Genomic DNA, 14848 nt, shown 5'->3' on the forward strand with positions numbered 1-14848 from the left:
AGGAACAAAACCAGCAGAAACCAGCCTGGTTCTTGCATTTTATGACACTCAACTGATTATAGACTGCCAATTAACGACCACAATCCAACCTGCACCCAAGGCAGACTGAATCTTCCTCCTAAACTGCAGGGACCTCCTTGCCCTGTCCTCTCCCAGCATCACCTCCCCATTCCCTGTCCTGTCACACCTCAGAAGTGTCAGGAGCTCCTGAATACACAGGCACAACCCAGGAAGTGTCCATGGATGCTGCTGAATGGAACACACTCCAGGAAGACAAACCAAGCCTTGTCATCCCCATGCCTGGCAGCTGGGAGAGACAGCAAAGAGGGTGCCAGCTTACAGCTGCCAGAGAAACTCATTCTCAGTAACACAAAGCCTCTTCTTTTCTCTCCCAGGAGTGTTAAATCTGGGGCTGAGGCTGTCAGCACCTGCCTTCCCTTTATTGCTAGATGGGAAGGAGGATCCACGTTATGGAGAAGAGCCCTGGGACAGAAGAGACCAAGTCCCCCTGAGCCTCTCCCCCAGTGACATCCCCAGCTCCATCCCACTGGATGAAGATCTGAAGATCTGTGCTGTCACCCCCACACTCACCCAGCACGGAGAACCTCCAGTCTGCAGCCTTTTCTTAATTGCTGTTTTCTTTCCTCCCTTTCCTTTTTTTTTTTTTTTTTTTTTTTAATTAGAGCTTTCGTTCTTTCCCAAGCCCACGCAGAGCTCCCAGAGCTGCAAGCTTGTCTGTGATTGCCATGCAGACAAGAGCTTGTGGAAAGCCAGGATTCACATTCCCTGCAGCAGTCAGGAGGAGCCAGGAGAAGTTCTCTCTCCCTCTGTCTCCAGCAGCAAACACTGGAATTTTCCTCCCATCACCCATTATTTCACCTTCCCAATAAATCCTCTCTTTCTGGCACGTGAGAACCAGGCTGGAAGGAAGGAATCAGTGCAAAATGAGGACTGGGGGGGTGGGATTCAGACCTGCAGTGTGGAAAGCAGCCACAGAAATCAGCTTTGCCCTGGGGTGTGAGCAGAGCTCAGAGGGCATCAGGCTGCCCCAGCTCCCCAGGGACAGCTGAGCAGAGGGATCACACATCCTGCTGCCCAGCTCCCCTTTCCAAAAGCATTCCTAGGGAGGATATTTAAAGGAACAGAAATCACATCCTCTACACCTGATAGGCACAGGGAATTTGTGAAATGCAGCCACCTCTGGCACACAGGGAAGGAGGGGGACAGCAATCAGTGCACAGTGGGAAGGTGAAGAGGAGAAATGAAAGCCTGATCCTCTTGAAAAGTCTTTCCAGAGGGGTTCTGGTATCAGAAGATGCTTGACAGGGCCTAATGTCCCAGAAAAAAAAAACAAAAAAAACAACAGAAAATGGATTTAATATAAACAGCAGCAGAACATTTACAAGCAGCAGCACAAGCACCCAGAGCTATCAGAGCTCTGCTCTCCACCAGGCATTTTCTAGGAGTTGAACTCCTTGCTCTTGCTCTGCCCTGATAAACCCCACTCCAAAAGGGGCTGAGACCCCTGGCTGTTATGCCCCACAATCCCTAAATACCTGGTAATGGGAGGAGGAGCTGGAGAAACTGTACAAACAGCTTCATCCAGGATGAAAACTCCTTCCTCCCCCAGCAAGCAACCCCTTGGAGCCAACCCTGTGAATAAACCACCTCCCCACTGCCCTCAGATCTTTCTGCAGCACCAGGAAAAGGAAGGAATGAGAGGGAATGGTGTTCCTGACCTGCTCCCCACTCCCACTGAGTTTCTAGAACCGACTCCAGGCTGGATTCCTCCCCAGGACTGTGCTCTGCAGCAGGGGTACCACTGCTGGGCATCAGGCACAGAAAACTCCTTGGAGCAGGGTTTCAAATCTGTTTTGTTTAAAACTCTGGAATGGCCAGGGGTTGGTAAGGCACTGGGAGTCTCCTTCCCTGCCAAGCATCACATTCATCTGGGATTTAATCTCAAAGCATCCCATGTGCACGTGTGGCTGGGTGTTTCTGCCTCTGCTGGGAGGGCAGTGCAGCCACACATGATGAGCCAAGTGCTTGAGGAACCAGAGGATTTCAAAGCACAGCACAAACTGTAATTATTTTGGCATCCCTGGCTCCCCCACGATGGGAAGAGGAAAGCTGCAGGAGCTTTTATCCATCCCTTCCTGATCAGGATGGGCTTGAGGTGTGCAGGTGGGCATCCCTGGCATCTCCCTGCCTTGGCTTCACTTCCAGAGCCCACACCTCATCTTCACCAGGAGAAAGGGGATGACCAGGGACTTCAGCTGCTGTCTGTCACAGCTGGAGGAAAAAAAAAAACCTCCTGAACCAAGAGGTGGCTGCCAAGGATCCCAGCACTGGTTTGAAGCAGCCAACTTGGCAAGAGCTCGGTGTTGCTGCCTAGGTGCCAGGCTTCCAGATACTCTTGCATCAGCATGAGCAGCCTCCAGGGATGGTTCTCCCTTGCCCCTGGCCCCTGCACATGAACCATCTTGAAAGCTGACAGAGCTTTGTCTGCCTGGGGGGATGCAGGAGCTGTTGCACTCTTACAGCTGCTCCTCTACTAAAGGATTTCACCTCCTCTCCTCTCCCACGGGCTCTCTCCCCATTTCAAGTTTTTCTTCATAATCTCAAGGAAGCTGAGAGCCCCTGCCAGCACCTTCTCCCCTGCCACCACCTTCTCCCCTGCCATCACCTTCTCCCCTGCCATCACCTTCTCCAGCTCCTCAGATCTCAGCTCTGATACCACTGCCAATAACCCTGCACATGAAGCATTTCCACTCAGCAAAGAGCCAGTGAAAACCAGACACTGTCTGAGCCTCATGCAGGGAAGGAATAATGCAGAAACAAACACCAGAAATCGTTTGCACAGCAGCAAACAGCTCGGGGAGCAACTGCTGACAGCAAGTGAAATGGATCCTTAAACAGCTCCTGCTCAACTTAGGACTTGACTGGCAGAACTGACATTAAATGAGGGGCTCCCCCAGGTGTGCAGCAGCTCCTGAGATCTGGAGGTTTCCAACTCAGACTGCAAAAGCCTTCTCAGGAGCTCTCTTGGCCACCAAGAAAGAGCTGGGAGTGCAGAAAGACAAGAGGCTGGTTCACTCCATCCCCTTTGCTCCTCATCCTGATGTCCTCAGGTGTGCAGGACAGGGCTGTGCTTGGAGCTCAGACCATCCAACTATGTCTGTGCTGCCTCTCCTCTGCTCAGGAACCTCTCTATCAGGTATTCTGCACCAGCAGCACCGTTTTCCTTAAATACAGGGATGCTGTGGGATTGCCCAGGAGCCCAGCCCAGGCCTTGGGATGGTGCAAGCTCTGGAGGATCTCAGACCTGGTGATGCTGTGCTTTGAAACCCTCTGATTCCTCCAAGGAAATCTCTGCCCCTGTCTCTTGCAGGGCATCCTCAGCTCTGCTCCTGCAGACCCCTCTCTCCCTCATATCCTTACCCCACTGCAGTCAGCACCACCACAACTGCAATATTTTCATGTTAAACCACACAGAGCTGCAGCTGGATGGGCAGCAGAGATATCCCAGGTGAAACAAGTATAAAAACACTGAGCACGCCTCAGTGCCTCTAAACCTCTGCTCACTTCCCTATGGAGGGCAACATTTCCTGCATGGCTGAGACTTCAGCAATCCCAGACTGTTTAGATAAACCTTGTTCTTTGTTAAACTGTAAATAACATCTGTTTCCCAAGCCAAGCCCCAGCTCACTGCTCAGTGTCCTGAAAGTCACAATGTCAGTCATGGGAATGGCAGACAAAGCAAGTACACTTTGTGGTTTTCAAAGGAAAGAATTTCTCTCCCTTTTTTTTTTTTTTTTTTTTTTTTTTTAGGTCATTTGCCCACTTCTCTCATCACTCCCAACCTGCACTTTTATCACAACTCCCATTGCATCCTGGCTGAGTCCCCCCCACAGCTGCCTGCAGTGTCCTTGCCAAGCTGGATGGGTTTCTGTATGAGCCTGAGAAACTTTGGGGAGATAACAGAACCCAGCAGGAGATAAGCAGAGAGACAGAGAGCAAGGCAGAGCAATCTCTTTAGGGAAAACACACGGATGAACCCACCAGTCCTTGGGCACTGTGAGGAAGAGATGGGTGCTGGGCTGCATTTTGTGTCGATCCATCTGCTGTCCACTGCAGATCTGGAAATCATTTCCAATCTGGCTCCCCCACCCCCCAAATCAAAGCAGAACCACATTTCCATGTGGGTTTCAGGCCGTGAGAGTCAAGGAGACTCAAAACTCCCTCAGCAAGGGAGATGAAAAGGGACAACATCAAGCAGGGCTGCTCAGAGCATCCCTGGGTGTACTCAGTCCCACTGCTCTCCCAAACTGATAAGCTGCATGTTTCGTGGGAAAAGTGGAGATAAGGAAGGATTATAATGCTGAGACCCAAAGAGAGAAGAGATTTGGTTTACAGAGCCCAGCTCCAGTGCCCTCCTCTCACTACAGAACCAAATTCTTATCTGGTTTAACACTGGTTGGGTTGCTTGTACCCACTGCCACTAACTGCACTGCTATCATAGTGTGATTAGGTGCACAATTAATTGTTAATAAGAAGGGATTGAAAGGGATTAAGTACTTAAATAGAACACATGCTGCTAATGGTAATTTATAAAAACAGGCCTTTTCCCTCGGATCCTGTGTCATGCTTTCTTGGGATTAAAATGGCTCCATTGGGCCTTTTCTCTGCACCTCCTGCCCAGAGGAAAATCCCATTCCCACCACAGCTCAGCTGCACCCAGGGGTTGGGAGGAATTCAGCACCATGATGGGTACCTCTGCACATCCCAGGGCAGCAAAGGGTGCCAGGAAAACTCCCCCTGCCAGTGCTCTTTGCAGGGGCTTTATTGCTAAAGCAAGGTGGTGGTGGAAGGGATGTGGAGGTGGTACTGGGAGGTGTGTTATGGCAAGAGCAGTTTGGGGACAGAGAGACACTATTTGCATTTTAATCTTTTGGATGAGATGCAGAACAAGCCCTGGGTATGAGTAAAAAGAGCACTAAACCCACTTGTTCTGCCTCCTCCTCAGACTCCTGGCGGGTCATGTTCCTTCTCTGTCCCCATCCCCAGTTCAGGTCACACTGCAAATGTTGTTTGCAAAAACCCTGGTACTAGGAAGGCTTCCCAGGAGCTGCCAGACCATCCCCAGCCACGCTGGGACCTTTTCAAAGAGCTGAAATTACTCTGAGCCCCCTGTCCAACACAAGAACCACACAGCTCAAACTCTCCATCCTGAAGCTTCAGATGCCTGTGTCCCTGTCTCCCTTTGGCCACAGGAGCAGCTCTGGATGCTGGCAATGATTTGGGATGGTCCCAAAAGTCCATCCTCCCCCACCTCAGACCCACGTCTGAGTTTTCTGCTTTGAAACAAAACCAAACTGGAAAAAATAAACCCCAACCCCTTGGCTCCTCTGAGCAGGACAGTCTGAGCCATCCCTTAGAGGTTTCTTGCCCTGACCACACAAGTGAGGTTTGGCCCTGCAGAGCTTCCCTGGGCACTGGGCAGCATTTCAGACTCCAGCTCTTCCTCAAAAGAAGAAAAATCTGCCAGCTGATGGGCTGAGGTGTTGTGCAGGTTCTTCCCTTGCTCTGCCTGAGGCTGCTGGGGGGGTGATGAGGGCTTTAGGTTGGTCCCACAGACCCCCAGGGAGAGGCAGCTCTGCTCAGCACACCCATCCCAAGTGGTCCCTGGGGATTGAGTCCCTGGCATCCTGTGCAGGAGGTCCCTGAGCCCCCAGGGTGCCAATGCTGTGCCAAACCTGCTCCTGGGATAAAGGAAGGCTTTCAGTCTCCAGGGCTGAGAATTCCCTTCCCCTGGCTCAGGAAAACACCTCAATGCCTTTATTGTAGAGGCAGATGGTGAGGGCTGCAAAAACCCTGCTCCTAGATGTGGTCTTCTCCAAGCAGGATGGGGAATGTTGGCAGACTTGTCAAAAAAGGACCTCCTGACAGCCTGGGATGTGGCTGCTCCCTGCTCTGCACTAACACTGCCCTTCAGTCCCCTCATTGCAAACAGGAAAAGCAAACAGCACACAGAGGTATCCAGCCACAGGCTGACTCCTCATGGCCCTTCCAGAGCACCATGGGCAGGGCTGGAAGTCACACACAGAACCACCACGGGCAAAATACAGAGAAGAAAAAGCTGGGATTTGTGAGATAGGGCTCCTTCCCAACAGCCTATACTTCCTGTATCATGAGGCACAGCGATTACTCTGCAGTAATTAGTTAATAATTACAAGCTGACCAACCCTCAGGAATATCTGTAGCAGAAGGAGCAATAAATGCTTTGGGCTGAGTGCAGATTTTCCTCAGTGCTTCTGCCTTGCACTTAAATCACTGCTCCAATTTCAGGCATGGAGAACAGATGCCAGGAAGGTGATTTTGCCTCCAGCAACACAGGGAGGGTTCCTTCCCTGTCTGTGATCACTGTTCACTCAAGGATAGCCAAGCATTCCACTAATCCCAGCTGCACCTCGGCGAGCTGTGAATTTGGCCATTATCCCCTTTTTACAGGGAAAAGAGAAGTGCAGAGAGGGGATGGCACCCAGCACTGCCAGGAAAACAATCCAGGAGATCTGGTTCCTACCTCCACCCCACTCCTTGGTCAGGCTGTTGTGTGGAGGTGTTTGCTGCCCAGGCTGCCTGTCTCAGGGATGGATCCTGAATTTCTCAACACCCTCTCTCCTGGGTCACTGGGGATGTTGTTGCCACAGAAATGAGGGATAAGTTCTGTGTTGTCTGGGTGACAGCAGGGATGCCACAGGGACATATTAAGAAGAGATGCTGCTACAAAATCAGAGAGGATCTGTGACACATCCTTGGCTTTGGATGAAATTGTCACGGGCTGTGCTGCTCTGGGTCTCCTGACTTCAGCAGAGCTGCTTTCCACCTCTTGAGCATCTTCTGGTGAAGGAAGGCAGAAAGTGGAACTTAACCTATCCACATGGGCAGGTGCAACAGGGGATGCATTTTCTGGGTGAAAAGAGATCACTGCAGCTGCTCCTACACTCTTCAAAACACTTTTATATGCTCTTCAAAAAGAAAGTCAAAATAAATAAATTTAAAAAAACCCTCTTGAAGCCAAAGTGCTTGAAGATCCCTGCAGGTCCCTGGCTGCATCTTTGGGTATCTATAACTCAGCAATTTGCTCCAGCACAGGCTTGGCGAATAAGCTGCCAGCCTAAGAGGCTTTTCCCCAAATAATTCAAGTCCTGCTTCAAGGCATAAACCCCATCTCCAGGTGATGTTCCATGCTGGAACACAGAAAAATACCAAGACTGAGGAATGTATTTACATGGTCCTGTTGACACAAGTGCAGAGTGTTCATAAACCCTGTCAGATTTAGCAACTAAAAAAAGCCCCAGCTTCAAGGGTGGGCAGTGATGGGGAGAAGAGAGAGCAGGGAGGGGGGGAGGGAGCTGCAGCTAAATCTGACTGGAATCCTGACTCATAACCCCTGAGTGACCAGCATATTAACACTTCCCAAATAATTAAATAGACCGAGTAAAAATAAACTCTTTAAATCAAAATAGAGAACTAGCAGAAACGATGGAATGTTTGGAATGCTTCTGCTTCCCCCAAAAGGCACATTTTGATTTCTTCAGAGGTTTCAGTGCTCATGGTCAGCTTCAACAGCCTCTCCTTTTTAATTCAGCAATTCAATTAAAAGCCACCAAAACAACAGCAGCACCCCATAAAACTGGTTAAATCCAGCCCTGCACAACAATCCAAAGCCCCTGACCAGGGAAATTTGGGCTGTTTTAAAGGCAGAAGTATTTCAGAGGTAGGGGAAGCAAGGGAGGGAGCAGCAGAGGCTTCATGTAGATGTCTTCAGGAATAAAAACATTACTGCATGGCAGGTCACGAGCACAAACTGAAAGGGAGCCCAGAAGACAAATAAAATTATGTCACCCCAGCCCACAGCAAGAGACAGGGCTGCTGGCTCCAGAGCAGCACAGAGCAGCACATCTTGGAGAGAGTGTCTGACCCCAGGTCTGAGCTCCAGTGCCATGGGTGATGGTACCTCCCAAAATCAGGAATATGCTCCTTACCTCAGTTAAATGAAGATCAGAGTACTCAAGGGTGGCACCAGGGTGACTGGTTTGGGTGTAGTGAGCAGAATTAAAAAGGAACAAGGTAATTGGATTGAAAGCACCAATAATTGGCAAGGAATTGTCTTCAGGATAGCAGCACCCTTCATTTCAGGTGCACACAGAGCTCTGCACTTTTCCCTCCTGTCTCAACCCAAAAAGCTCCTAAAAAGCAGAGAGCATCTGTCTATGGAAACAGGAGGTCAAACATCCCTCTGTGTGAGCACCTTTAGTCATTTATCCCCCCAGCACACTGGTAAGGCAAGAACAGAGCCTGATGCAAAGCAGGAGCCCAGAAAAGCCAGGAGCAAACCCAAAAGACCTGGTTCCAGCTCTCTGAAGCAAGAGCCCCAAGGCCTGGAGCATCCTCATGCCTCACCAGCTGCATTCCTGCAGGTTTAACTTGAATCTGTGCTGAATTATGCATTCAGCACACGAGTGAGGATTTTAACAGGAGCCCAGCTGCTGCCCAGGTGTGAAAAGCACTGGTCAGGTTGTCAGGAGGGTTCAGGGGGCAGGAATGCTGTGCTGCAGACAGGGGGACATTTCCCAGTGGGAATGTGGTGTGCCTGCAAAAATCCTGCCTTAATTGTGGTGGCTTGGAACTCATCCCTAAAACAGTGAGGAAACCCAGAAGGCAAGAGAATACAGATGGCAAGTTGTGATTGGAGATAGAGACAGAACGAGGCACAAGAAAGGAGAGAGGCAAAGAAAGAATGAGAGAGATGAGAGATTGCAGGGGTGTCAGAAGCACAGAGCAACCTCAGCCACCTCGCTGGCTCTGCTCTGTGGCTTGGAAATAATTTCACACCAGGTTCTTTTCCAGCCAGGCTGCCTAGACAGAGATACAAGCTAAGATTGTGAGCACTGAGCAAACAAGCAGCAGATGAGCAACACTGGCTGCAGGCAAAATGCTACCTGAAAAAGAAACCTTCATTAGAAATGTCAAGAGAGAGCAAAAGATGCTCCCCCTGATTACATATTGACTCTGCAAAGTTAATTGTTCACCAGATTGTAATCTGGGCTTTTGCATCTCCATTAATCAACAGGTTGTTTTCTCTTATCAGTTTCCCCTTTACAAACAGCAGAAGCAAAGTAATTTAGAGAAAAGCAAAGCCAGCAGGTCAAACCTCTGCCTGGACAGAGGCTGCAGAAAGCAGCTGAAGGCCCTTTCTCAATAGAGAAGAACTTTTATTGGTTTTCTACCCATAAAGATGCAAACCAAGACCATCTCATCAGCCAGAGCTGAAACCTCTCAGGGTTTCAGTACACTGATTACACAGAGTGAAACTCACTCCAGGATGGATTGGAATCCACGAGCCCCTGTCCTTTTCCCTGGAGCAGCTTTGCCTCCATTTCCCTGAGCACGGAAGGAGAATTTGGGAGGCTCTTCCTGAGTATGAACCCTCCTGGAAACTCTTACTGTTAGTTGGACATAACTCCAAATATGTGTCCCAAGTTTTCTGGAGATTCTCAGGCCTCGTGGCCCAAGCCTCAGGGTTGTACATAAGCCAGAGGAATGTCTCAGGGTTTACAAGGATTCACCAAACTTCATTCCTCTCAGGAAGGCCACACCAAGGGGATGGTCTCAGTGGAAACGTGGATATTTTAATGCATGGGTGAGCTAAGAAATCATGTAAATGGGATTCTGTCCCAGCAAGTGGCAGCACAGAGGACAGAGAGAAGGGAGGGATGCTCATGGACTTGGGAAACCAAAATCCAGTTCATGGAGCTACCAAAGACTCTGGTAGCACTCTGAACAAGCCATTTTATCTCCACTTTCCTGTATGCAAAATGAAGCTGCCTTCATCTGTCTTGTTTAATTACAGTGCCAGCAACAGAAGGCAAAAAAAACCCTGCCTCCTCCTCCTCCTGCATCCCTGCCCTTGGCACAGCAGGGCTGGACCCCAGCTTAGTGCTGATCAATGAGGCAGCAATGGCAAGAGCTGCAAGCAAAAGGCAGCAGCAAAAGATTTACAGCAGCAAGTTTGGAAGCCAGATAAAAGCAGCCAGGCAGGTCAGCTGCATTTCAGTCACCTGTAAGGTACAAAAATGTGACACCAGCACCTCAGGCTTTGTCACAGGCTTGGCAGTGAAGTCTGTCTGAAGGGTCCATTCAAGGGACCACAAAGAGTGTCTGTTCAGTGAAAGGGGTCTGCTCAGAGCTGAGACAAGCAGTTCCCTGCTTCCATGCCTCTCCCTGCCAGCATCCTGAAGCTCCTTACACCTCTGGGAATAAAGCAAGGTCAAGTGTTAACAGATGGGGGAACCCAGATGTGTGGAGAAGGTGATGTAGTTAGGGTCAGACAGAATCCGTGGTAAGGCCAGGAAGAGGGGCAGAAAGAGCCAGGAGAATGGGCACCAAAACTTGCACAGAAATCTTCTGGCATAACAAAAAGAGCCTAAAAATCAGCAAGCTGTAAACTGGATGTCTCACACAGACAAACAGAGATAAAGTTTCATGGATGGGGTGGCAGGTGGTGAAGCAGGTGTCCTATTCCTGATCTCATGTCCCATCAATGAATTTGTTTCTTCTCCTGGGAGGAAAGGATGCTCTAGACTACAAATGCACTTTGAGATCTCAGTGTATCACCACTGCTGCATCCCAGCTCACAATAACTGCCCAGTTATCTCATGGCCTGCTGCTTGCACCCAGGGAATATTTTGCAATCATGGGAAATGGTTTTCAGGACCTCTCCACATATGGGGTGACCCTGAGGCCCTGTCAGTGCCTCGTGAGGCTGGAAAACAAGACTCTGCTTGCATCTACCCCATTTCACTCTATGTGTTAGCACATGTTGCAGATCTCCATGCTCCCCATTACCACCGAGGAGGAAATTAATCCTGTTTCCTTGCAGGAAGAGGGTCCTGTCCCAGGACTTGCCCTTTCACAAATCCCATCTGGAGGCACTAACTTGCTGTCTGCCACTTGTTCAAAGCTCTTCCCCTCCAGGTGCCTTCTCCAGTTTATTTGGGTGATGCAGAGCACAAAAAATCCCAATCCCAGACACCTCAGGCCTTACCCTGTGCTTTCTCCTTGTCAGAGCTCATGCCACCCTTGTGCCCACCAACCAGCAAACTCATCCCAGTTTGTTTTCATGGAGAAAAGAACCAGTTTATTAAAGCTTGACTTTACAGGAGCTACTTCTGGCCCAGCAGAAACCAGCTCTCAATGGGAGGTCTTGTCTGGGGAGCTCCTTGCCAGTGAGGACAGGGACAGGCATTTTGGGGGCAAGTTATCCACCCCCTTTGGGAACTGGTCAGAGCAACAGGCGTGCTGGAGAGATGCAGCTGATCCCAACAGCCACAAAAAAAAATGCAGTGCAAGGAGAATGCTGCTGGGGCCTCAGCCCGAGCAGAGAACATGACAGACAGACCCTGGGTGTCAGCACCCCTGGAAACTTTCACACTGGAGACAGAAATATTCCCACAGGTCCTTCACAGAGGGATCCATGCCAGAGGTACCTACGTATGCTGAAGTCGGCAGTGAGTGACGAGAGGACCAGGGCTCCCTAAACCACGTTTTTATACCCAAACACGTGTAAGGATCCACCCGGGAACACACGGGTATAAATAAATTCCTGCAGCGTTCGGTACAGAGCTGAACCCACCCTCAGCGTTTCTCCCACTTCACCCATCCCCTCCCTTGCCACTTTCTCCCCAGGGTCCCAAAGGCAGCGACAGTCCCCGGTCCCGGTGCGACCCGACCGAAGGGGAGGGCAGGGGGTCCCCGGGCCGCCGCCCTGTTCACCCCGGCACTCACCGAGCAGGTCGCTCTCCCTTCTCCCTCCTTCCTCCTTCCTTCCCTCCTTCCTTCCTTCCTGCTGCCGCCGCTCCGGGTCCCGGGGAAGAGCAGGGGCGGTGCTCCGGGGCCGGGGAGGGAGCGGGGCCGCACCGGGGCTGCTGCCGGGAACGGAGAGGAACGGGGCCGGGGCCAGAGCAGAAGTGATACCGGAGCTGGAAAAGGTTGAAAAGGTGCCGAAATCGAAGCGGTGCTGGAGTCCGAGCTGTACCGGAGCCGAAGCTGTGCCTGTACCGGAGCAGAAGCGGTGTAGGAACAGGAGGCGGTGCGGATGCGGCGCGGTGCTGGTGCGGGACCCGGCGTGGAGCTGGCGCTTGGCTCGGTGCGGCTCTGGCTCCTCCCCACCGCAGCCCCGGGATAAGGAGCCCGCTCGGCCCCGAGATTCCCGCAGCTCCGGGATAAGGAGCCCGCTCGTCCCCGCGGTCCCCGCAGCCGTCCCGGGAGGCTCCGGTGCTTCTGAGGCTGCACGGCGGGGACCGAGCGGCTCCGCGGGTTGGGGAGCTGCGGGCAGATCCCGGGCTCAGCGGAGAATCCCGGGGAGTTCCCTCCTGGAGCTCTTCCTCCTCGTCCTGGAGGCTCTTGGCGGATGCGAGGGCAGCTCTGAAACCGGGACCTGCGCCCCTTGGGCAGCCTCGGAAGTCTCAGCCTCTGTCACTCTCGGGGAGGGGGGGGGTTGTGGGTTTATACGTATTTAGCAGGAGCTTCACCTTCCATTCCCACTATTTATGGTTTTATATTTAGCCAAACATTCTCAGTTTGCCAAAAATAGACCAGCCATGGAAATAAATCAGGCTGTCTGGAGGTGCCAGCATTGTCTGTCTGAAACTAATTAATTTCTTATATCCCCAGCTATATTAGTCCTTACCCTCCCTCTACAGACCTTCCTGTCTGTCAGAAGAGTTTTTGTGATCAGTGAGCGTTATGTCTAAAGCTGGGGGATGTGCAGGGAGCTGAACATGGCAGGGGAGACACCTGGGTAGGGAAGGAACAAAATCATCTGCACAGAGGATGGGAGCAGGAACCTACAGGACACAGCAGAGCTGGTGAGGAGGAGGAAAGGGGACACGGGCTCTCTGGAGGGAAATCCCATCCCAGGGAAGCATACAGCATCTTCTCCTTTCCAGACGTCTGAGATTCCACAGGGAAGGCTCTTCAAAAGACACAGATTTTGGCTTCCTTAGTTCTGCTGCTGACAGAACTCCTTTCTCCCTTTTCCTTTCTGAATGTGGGAGGCTCAGAGGACTTGCTGACTTGTTCTTATATTAGAACTACCAAGCTTGCTGGGAGACACTTTGGGGAACAGGGAAGTGGCTCCCAGATGGCATTGCAGAGTGATAGAAGCTTGGCCCCCACGGAGGGAAGGGATCTTTTACCAGGCTCCGTTTTGTTTGTTCTCTTCAGCCTGTCCCCTGGCAACACCCAGCCAAGGCCTGAAGCCTGTAATAATGTTTATCTGCCCTGTGAGGGGGGTAAAACATTTTATACCAGGTCTTCAATCAACTTATTTAGTAAGCACATGAGCTAAGACTCATCTGAGCACAGAGGGCAGAACCAGCAGGCTCTGAACTGGAACTGCCCCTCCAGAAGCAGATGTGGAGTTCAAGCTTGAGACACATTGACCCAGTTGGGGCAGGATGACTGCAGCAGGGCTGTGACCCAGACCTCTGTGACACGGGGCTTGTTTCTCACCTCCATCACGGGGGGGTTTGCATCCTTTGCTGTGCACGGGGAGGAGGAGCAAAGGATAAGAGCCAGAGACACGGTGTACAGCCTGGCTCTTGGCTCAAGAGAACAAATGCCCTCCCCTAACCCCTGGTCAATGAGTACCTGGTCATGAGGGCTGCAGAGTTGGTGGCAGGTCCCTCTGGTGTTGGCCATAATGCTCCCTTTATGGCTGCAGAAACCAGCATGTTTTCCCCAGCTCAAAGGTCCAGCAGGCCTGCTCCTGACTCCCATCCTCACCCATCCTTTCTATTTAAAGAGGAGATGTCTCCAGTCTTGGCCACTGCTGCCATTCCCAGCACAGCACAGCCCTTGGTGTAACAACTGCTGCCAGGCACCCCCTGCCACAGCAATGAGCCCACCTGGCACTGCAAGGCTGTGTTAAAACAGTAAAGGAGAGCCCCAGCAATGACTGCTCAAGGGAGAGGAAAACCCCAAACTGGAGATGGAGAGAGAAGCCAGCTCCAAGAGGATGTGCAAAGGGCAAGGATGTTCCAAGTGATTAGCAGGCAGAGGCAGGAGGAGCTGAGTGGCTGTGTCACACAAGCTGCTTATTGGTGTGTGACATTCCTCATAACCAGAAATTACAATAATCAACTTGCTAAGGAAGGGATTGCTGTAAGCCTGATGGCTTTGGGAGGAGGAGGAGGGAGCAGGGGAGCCCTGCACTTGCCTGCTCACAGACTGGATGGGAGATGAGCTTTGTTAGGGTGTGATGGGTGTTCACCAGCATTTGGGACAAGAACAGAGACTGGTGAGACCCTACCCTGGGCACTGGGGCTGGGGCTGCTCCACCAACAACAGCCCAAGGCAAACTCTCTCTTAATGTGTGCTCTGTGAAGGGCAACCAAGGCTGAGGTCGCTGGTGTTGAACTTGGCACCCAGCACCCCGTTCCTCTGCAATCCTGCACAGTGCATGTGCAGGGCAGTGCCTGCAGGGCCTTTGTCCAACCTGCCAACTTCCCAGCTGAGCAGAGGGCAGACGTGCTTGCTTTGGGTCAGTTTTTTCTGGAATTACTTTCTGGGGTTGTTTTGTTTTGTTGTGTTTTTTCCCCTCTTGAATGGCCACAGTGAAATCACAGAGGCTCGTGGAGCTCCAGGGGAAATCAGCTGTGAAAATGGGCTCGCAGCTAGGATATTTAATTTAAAAAAAATAAAAATTGGTCTGACTGGAAACCTACAAGACTTTGTGTAAGTGATGGTTGTGATCACCTCAGCTTGTGCTGGGGGAGGCTGC

At 51.3% G+C, this 14848-nt stretch overlaps 1 protein-coding gene across 3 annotated transcripts in view; it reads right to left on the minus strand.

Annotated features, from left to right (window-relative positions):
* CDK18 (cyclin dependent kinase 18) overlaps positions 1-14848 on the minus strand; it is a 193794-nt gene that overhangs the window by 21580 nt on the left and 157366 nt on the right. Inside the window, exons 1-2 of one of the 3 annotated variants that reach the window (XM_071768310.1) lie at positions 11851-12656; positions 6812-6900 (exon numbers count right to left, since the gene is read on the minus strand). In XM_071768310.1, the coding sequence (XP_071624411.1) occupies positions 6812-6813 (2 nt within the window). In that variant the 5' untranslated portion in view covers positions 6814-6900; positions 11851-12656. Of the gene's footprint in view, positions 1-6811; positions 6901-11850; positions 12657-14848 lie in introns of those variants that run through there. The other 2 variants (XM_071768312.1, XM_071768309.1) reach the window with 2 other exon arrangements.

The sequence above is a fragment of the Heliangelus exortis genome, chromosome 25, assembly GCF_036169615.1.
Source record: "Heliangelus exortis chromosome 25, bHelExo1.hap1, whole genome shotgun sequence".
Taxonomy (NCBI): domain Eukaryota; kingdom Metazoa; phylum Chordata; class Aves; order Apodiformes; family Trochilidae; genus Heliangelus; species Heliangelus exortis.